The following is an 8,328-nucleotide window of genomic DNA, read 5'->3' on the forward strand; positions in this document are numbered from 1 at the left end:
ATGACCTGGCAATGTTTACCCCATCCTCCTCTCTGGTACAACGATCAGTTGGTCTCTAGTTGTTGGATGGGAAAGTAATCACCGTAACAAAAAGATAAACACACGCATTAATAAAGATAAACTTGGGAAATGATAAACTTGGAAGCTTCGGGAAACCCATGTTTCCGTATAAAATAAGTTATAAGAGTAAAGTTTAAGTATTTTTTTAAGTAGTTCCGTTGAAATCAGCTTTGCACAGCGGAAACAGTCATTTCCTTTGTACCACATATCTTTGGGATTACCAAAGCAATGGCAGTGGATCCCGTTTTGAGGATTTACCCAGTAATATGGGAAATTCTTCTTTCTTTTAGTTCTTGTTCCTTGGAATCCTTCAAGCAGTTATAAGAAATCTTTTATGGTTCCCGATACTCAAGAATCCAGGAAGTGGATTGAGTCCGTTACGTGGATTTAACGATTTTGCCTTTGAAGCCGATTTGCAAAAATCTGTTCCATTAACAGCACACAGGATGTGGACTTCATTGTTGAAAAAACGAATAAATTTCTCCAACATCCTGAAATTAATACCAAAATATTTGTAAGAATTCAATTAATTTATGGAATATATAATATTACCAGGAACAGCGGTTGCATGAAAACATGAAAGCACGAGCAAAACAACTGTGCGAGTGTTGGCAAAACACTTTAGCGGATGGCATCAGTCATTCTTCGCATTTTCGCGTACTCTTTCTCTTTGGTCGATGCATTCGAGTAAAATGTGAATGAACCGAAAAAGGGCAGTGGATTTTGAAGACTTGCCCAGTAATATGGGAAAATTTCTTGACCTTGGAGTCCTTCTAGTATTTAAGAAATTGCTGATTGTTCCCAATACTCAATGTATCCGGGAAGTAGATTGAGTCTTTGGGCAATTGCAGTTTTTTCAAGTTGATTTTGGGATCAATTTCGAACTGTTCGGCGTGCAATGGAGAATTGTCTTTTCCTTTTCTCCCGTATTTTGTAATGTAATTAATCGGTCGGAAATTAAAATACAGTATGAGAGGGCCACAGTTTTTGTAAATACAGTTCATTTACCACATTGTTCAAACGGTAGTTCGATACCACTTAAATTTAACTGAAGATCTTGTTCCATAATAGCTGAAGCCACCATCGAAACCATGAATGTACGTACAAGAAAATGCCTACCGAGTACCGACGTCATTTTTTAAATAATTATTCTGTTTAGATATCGAACCCTTCGATTTGCGAGTCTCAGTTGTGGGCGTGTGTTGAATACCACAGCCGAATGAGTGGGGCCCAATATTTGGCGTATCCTCCCGTTGTTGCTGGCGGTCCTCGAGCCAATACCATCCACTACATCAATAATAATCAGTTGATTAATAACGGTGAAATGGTGCTCATGGATGCTGGTATATAATCACATTTATGTTAAGTACTCTTCTTCTCGCCGTCTCTGCAAAGTGTTCTTAATTTAATTAGAGTGTCAATATCATGGGTATACGAGTGATATGACAAGATGTTGGCCTATAAATGGGAAATTCACCAGCCATCAAACCGAAGCATACGAAGCGTTGCTTGGTGTGCAATTAGATTTGATTCAATTCTGCAATGAGCGCCCTCCTTTAGATATTCTTTTTCAAAGAATGTGTCGTCAGTTGGGGAAAAATTTGCAACAAATTGGATTTGGAAGGGATGCTAAAAGTTGCGTCGAACGTGCTCAGGTACTTAAGTTTTTCTTATGTTATTACAAAGAAATTATTTTTTATTCCATCTATTTTTGGGATTCTGTTTCCTAACCGATTGATAATTGTTGCTTGTAGATGGCGTATCCAGTCTGCCCCCATCACGTTTCCCATTATTTAGGAATCGATGTTCATGATACCGGCAAAATTAATAGAAATATTCCCTTAGAGACCGGCATGGTAATCACGATCGAACCTGGTATGTATTTTAGTTTATTCCAACACCAAGTGATTTTTGTTGTAATTGAGTTGTGTTTCTCTCTGCAGGACTGTACGTTGACCTGAATCGCTCAATAGCACCCAAAGAATTTCACGAGTTGGGATTGCGGATTGAAGATGACATTTTAATCACCGAAACTGGTGTCGAAGTTCTAACCCAATCCTGTCCGAAAACAGTAGCCGAAATTGAAAGTATAATGAGATAATAAATTTCAATTGCGATTACTTTGTAAAAAAAAATAATAAATTAGTAAACTAATTGTTATTAATAATTAATTAGTAAATTAGTATAGTATTCTACTATCTCCCGTTGTAGAAACATACCAGCATCCAAATGGAAGGACCCCCCTTCGTCTACATACACATACTCTTCTCAACTTGCTCGAAGAATTGTTTTCTTCTTCTGGGGTTATTTTTTTTTCATTCTTTCTTTCCTCTCTCGATTTTGAAATTCTAATTCCGGCTCGTTCAGAAATAGATACCCTTTTTGGTTGGTTTTGTTTTTGTGTACGTGTGTCGGCGACGTTTGAGCTTAAGCACGGCAAGAAGAATCACACACTTTGGCCGTGAACTCGTGAACAATACACCAAGGAAATGGGAAACGGACAATAGTGCATGGCGCATCATCTCAACAGTAGACCATAGGGCGTCTCATGCTCTTTTTTCACTTTACGATGATGATGGAACACCTTACCCAAAAAAGATTTCGTTGTAGAAGAGAAGAAAAAAGTGCTACAAAAAATTAGTATTGTGCAGTTTTTTTAAATGTGTGGTTAAAGGTTATCGCTTTCGTTCAATCACGCTTTCAAAGATCAAACTTGAAAAGAAAGAAAATCCAAATAAAAAAAATATGAAAGACGCCCAACGCCATCTACGGAGGATTGATCACAAGATTTGAATGCTCACATTCATTCTTTGTGCCGTTAGGCCTCCTTGCGTGTGATATACAGGCACGGGCCCCTTTGCGTGACGTAACCGCAAGCGGTCTGGTACGCGACCGCAAGAGGGCATGTGCCTTTATATAGAGCCTAATGCCTATATACTGTTTTCTTTTGCCGTTTTATCTGGCAACGCAGCATGGCGTCGTTCCTCTTTTACGCGAGAACGGGAAGAAGAGGGAGAATGGGACGAATGGGAGGGAGGAGGGCGTACGAAAAAAAGGGGACCCACGTTTCCTCTTCTCCCCCATCCGTCCCATTCTCTCTCTTCTCGCCGTTCTTCCCTCAAAAAAACGTAAACAACGCGTTTAAATCATTTTTAACAAAAAATGTGAATAACAAAATAAAAAAATTACATCAAACTATTCCCTATTCATTTACCAATTTAATCACTGCTAGAGATTTGTTCAAAGATACACTTGGAAGAAACTACACACTATATTCGAAGATACCCTCACAAAACCCATAAGAGCTCCTCAAAAAGTCAACTTAATATGGCCGCCGTGAGGTTGCCATGGCTGGGGTACGCGTCGTTGGTTTGCTCTATTTCAAATTAATGGCAGTTGAACCTTAACCGCGTATTGGTTTTTCGTTTCCAAAGGTTTCAGTAAAAGTCATCTCCAATGAGAAGAAAAAATTTTTGCTCGACGAAACGATTTCTCCTGTGTAGGGATGAGCTAATAAGTTGAGATTCTTCAAGTGAGCGAGTCCAAGTAGCTTATCACGATAATTGTCATCCAGTGGGTAAATGAGAAAGTCAATCACTATTGCTTGAACGGCAACTTCATTTCCGTCGTTTGCTAGGACGCTGAGTTCCACTACCTTGTAAAACTCCGGTGTCGAACCAGAATCAGCAAAAACTGATGTAACTCTCTCAATTTTGAACGAAGGTCAAGACGTTTTGTGAGATTTATAGTTATTTTGCTTCTCTGAGCACCTTCATTGAACATAGCATTGGTTTTCACTACACTCTTAGGAGAACGCGTCTTGAATTATGGTGTTTTGAGAAACACAAATGGGTATAGTAATACCACATTGTTACTTGTGTTTGACTAATATGCTACCCTGCTGTAGCGGTGTGTGGAACTTCTAAACTTATTGTCTGAAAAAGAGCGTTTTTATTAGCGTAGAAGTGCTGTTTGTTGATCTGGCTGATTTCGTATTGTCGTTAACCCTCGAATATGCTGCTTCTTGCAGACTTGACAGGTTGCCTTGGACTGGCAATTCCTTTTCTGGTGTCTCGAGCTGAGACAGTTGAAACAAAGACGTTTCTCTTGAACAATACGTCTTCTATCTTCTATTGATGAGACGTTAGTACACTGCACAACTGGATGGTCAGCACTACAAAAAACTTATGGGAATCTAAACGTAGGCTTTCCATTGTTGACTCCGTTGTACAGGATTACTGATTGTTTTGAATTTTGCTGTTGTGAAGGTTGATAAGCTGGTATCGAGGAAAATTGACCCGCTTCCATCACTCTTAATTCTGCTTTCAAAGCATTTATTAGCTATTTGAGAGTTAACTCATCTTGATTGTGCTGACGGGCGACGCTTTTACGTAAGTCGCTTGGAAGTATGTACAATAAGATGCTTACCAAAAGATCGCCGTAAGAGTCTGGAGATTTTCCAAAAATGCATAAGCATAGCATAAACATCGTCGAAAAAAATTCATAAATTTACATGCGTGTACTCAGTAGTAAGTAACCTATAATCGGAACAGAGCACATCACGAAGAAAACCAAGTCTCAAAACGTCTTACATATGACTTTTTTTTTTAAAAATTTCAAGCATCTTGAAGAATTGAAACCTTTTAGACAGAGAATTGACAAGACGGTCCACGGTTTTCTCCTTTTAGTATTGTATGATATGATCCTGGATTTCTCTTGTCAATCCCTGTTGAAAGTCTACAATCTCTCTCTTAATAAAAAACAAAGAAACAAGAAAAAATCAGACTGATGAAGAATCAGGTAGAAACCTTCATCCAAGTTTATCAATTGGCAACACAGCGCAGGCCAAACCTGTTGCAAGTATACGAAACCAACCTAGGGACAAACGACGAATTCAAATTGATTATGCTACTTTTGGAAGGGTGGTCTAACCCTTGTGCATTGGATCAACACGGGGTAAACCATCTAGAGATTCTCTCTGAAATCGAATGTCAGCCATCTTAAATGTGGGACTTGCGTGATCGCTGAAAAAGCCAAGGATTTCTTGTTTGTAAGAGTGTTTTAAAGACATATGATTGCTTTCCTAACATATTTTTTGTGGTCAATAAGACTATAACCTATACAAATCTACACTATCTACAAATCCCTCCACCAAAAAAGTTCGCCAAGAACCCATCTGGACAACAGCAATCTCCTCGTGTAGAACATAAAAGGCACGTGCCTAGTGCAATCGCACCGAGTTCACGCAAAGAAACTAGTGTTGTTTTCGTCACTTCAACAACATTGTTCGCCCTCCACCTAATTCAGTTGATGTTAAAAGCTTGTCAAATCCGAACTCGGTCAATTCCAATTTAACTATAAGGCACTAAATCTGCTAGCCTCAAAATAATTTGCCATCAAACAACTTTGGGGAATGTGAAATGCTTACATTGACTATCCGAATCTCGTCAATTACTCCACTGTGGGCGGTTCGAACCGTCTTGGATGGGTGGTTTCAAGACGACCGAGTTAATCTCAGAGAAACTGTTTGGCGTACAGTTTATTACTTTTATTTTTAATACAGTATCCAGCCTTAGAGTAGCAGCACGCTCTCAGGACACATGCCTTAGGACGTTTCTCCTGTAGTAGGATAAGAAGAAGGATGGCCACTGCTGAACTCGAAGCTCAAATTCATGCAGTGATGATAGGTCCATTATAGACAGCGTCCCCACTTTGTCGAAGTCTATAAAAAAACCAGACCTACTATCCACCGATCTTAAATCTTGGGGAGTAATGAGATAATTTGAAGAGAGAAGGATCTCTTTATGAGCCAATTTGACCAAAAAATCTCTTTCAATAAGAAAATCCCCCAAATCTTGCTTTTATGTTCCATCACTTTTGCCTTATGTTCATTTTTATACTAAAGTATACGGTTTTGAATAAACATTTTTAGAGCAGAATCAAAATATGAAACTCCTAAAGCAAAAAATTCTGACAGCCTTGCTAGTGATCCTTTCGACCCATTCAAGGGTCATGACCGGTGCGTCGTAAGTCCATCCCATCGAAACCGACCCGTTAGAAAAAAGGGATAGGAAAACTCGAGAGTTACCAAGGGATACTGTCGTGTCTCAAACATTGTCCCTTGAACGTCTCTTGAGGGTAGGGCCCAAAATAAACCTCCCCCCCCCATTGCCAAAGGGTATGAGGCCATTTTCTTACAATTTGTGAAGGGTAAATCGATTTGCCGTCTCGATTCCGAAAGCGATTTGGGGAAAATTTGATCTGTTCTTATGTGGCAATACAGGTCAATGGTTAAGTATCAATACGGTATATCCCCCAAAAAGGAAACACACCACTTCCCTAAGCTCCAAATCGGTTTTGTTCTCCTTTTTGTAGTCGAAAGAGAATTATCGACTACCGTTGAAGATTTCCGGGAGATTGTGACAATAGACAAATGACCTGGGTCGGCTTACATCGGGATTTTCTGGACGTGAAGAGGGGCAGGCCTGGATAATTTGGATTTGTATGATTTTTTAACAAATCAGTTGCCGGATCAGTAAATCCAAGATAATATATATTATAAATGGTGGCATTCGACCGGGTCCAGGGGATATGTCCGAATCGGCCAAACACAATGGCCATTGAATGCTCAAGAATTATTCTCAAGTGTTTTTGAGCTGAATATTTAGATCGGAAATACACTTTCATCCCACATATCTGAGATCACTCTTCCTGTTAAAAGGGGGAGAGGAAGGGCGGCAATTTTTCTAGAGGCCACTCTTACGAAGCCAAAGCTTTGATCGGCTTAAAAGTCAAGCGATGGTGGGAGTGGGACCATGGCGTTGCAATGTTGTAAGGCTTCTTGGTGGCTGCGGGTACCATACCCTTTATGGTTCTGCCAGTCATAGAGGGATAGTTTTCTGCAAGTTTGTCCATCTGGCGGTCGCGAGTCACCTTTGCGAGGAGGAAAGCGGTCGGAATAGACCAGATCTGTTGATCGTCCTTCACAAAAGGGATAACAGACACAGACACCTGAAGCCTCCTAGTGTCATCCAGAAGAATCGTCGAGGGGAAAAGTGGTAATGCTTCCAAAGCCCGCCGTATGGCCAAAAATATTGGCTAAACGAATATTGAGGGTATCGATTTCTCTAGGTGAGGCCTGTCCTACATAACAAAATAGAGGATAAGAGTCTTCACAATAAGGGAGAGGAATGGTTTCAAAAGCAGTGACAATGGCTTTGTGTTTTGCAGAAGAGAGGCGTTTTGAATCGATACGAATGGAAGAGACAAAAAGGCGGGAATAGAACGATCGCTGCTGCCACAACGGGAACAGCCCAAGGGCCACGTCCTGCCTCAACGACATCCGCTGTGCTGCCAACACCATAGAGCGCTTCAAAACAGAAGGCGTCCTTTAAAGACCTGTAGATCCAAAGCCACCTGCTCCTCTTGTTTGGCCTTTTCATTGGGCGCAACTCCCTCCACTTTGACCTCTCCCCGATAATCTTGGTCAATGGTGCCAGGGCTATTAGGACAAGGAGTTTGTGCTTTAGGCCCAAGACCGATCTACTGCGGATTTGGATTTTCGCTTCATAGTGTTCTGGTACAGCAATCGCAAAGCTATTGGGAATCAGAATGCGTTCTCCAGGGAAGAGGGTCTTATTGTTCGAAATAGCAGCCGACAGGTCTACACCAACACTTCCAGCCGTTGCATAGGTGGGAAGGTTTAAGTCTTCATCACGGGGTAGCTTTTACATGAGAACTGTAATAACCGTTTGATCCTCAAATGGTTAAGGAGATATGAGAGTAAGTCACAACAAATGATTCTTTTCCTTCAAGAACCCATAGGCATAAGCTAAGACTTCAATAGGTTGGATGAAGGGATGAGTTGAATGTTTTGTTTCGAAAAGATCCATTCCTTGATGCATATGGATGGCAGACAAAGGACAAGGACAAGCCTTGAGGGCCACAGGACGATCTACCTTCAGAACAACATCAAAATTTTCCTTGAGTATTCCAAAAGATCCCTTATGCCCGAGACATATTTCAATCACTTGGAGGGGAGGGGGGGGGGTTGGGAATCAGTTACAGAAGATCCGCACCTTTGCCACCTTGATTTTGCGGTTGTGCATGACAAGCTAGATGAAGACTCACCTTATGGTAGAGGCGATAGTCTGGGGACTAAATCCTTTTGCTGGGCTAGAAAGATTACGTATTCCAAAAGTTCCATGGTATTAGCTGCCAATTTTTTGTCTGAATCTTCTGGCCAGAGAATAGGCCATTCCATCTTGA

General features: G+C 40.7%; 1 protein-coding gene across 1 annotated transcript; it reads left to right on the forward strand.

Annotated features, from left to right (window-relative positions):
• The first annotated feature begins 1,151 nt into the window (after positions 1 to 1,151).
• Positions 1,152 to 2,200, forward strand: LOC124337818 (xaa-Pro aminopeptidase 3-like). The gene is made up of 5 exons (XM_046791834.1): positions 1,152 to 1,157; positions 1,220 to 1,403; positions 1,474 to 1,715; positions 1,815 to 1,935; positions 2,004 to 2,200. The coding sequence occupies exons 1-5, from the start codon at positions 1,152 to 1,154 to the stop codon at positions 2,159 to 2,161; spliced, it is 711 nt and encodes a 236-aa protein (XP_046647790.1). The 3' UTR covers positions 2,162 to 2,200.
• The last annotated feature ends 6,128 nt before the right edge of the window (positions 2,201 to 8,328 follow it).

This window comes from Daphnia pulicaria, chromosome 4 (genome assembly GCF_021234035.1).
Source record: "Daphnia pulicaria isolate SC F1-1A chromosome 4, SC_F0-13Bv2, whole genome shotgun sequence".
In the NCBI taxonomy this organism is placed as follows: domain Eukaryota; kingdom Metazoa; phylum Arthropoda; class Branchiopoda; order Diplostraca; family Daphniidae; genus Daphnia; species Daphnia pulicaria.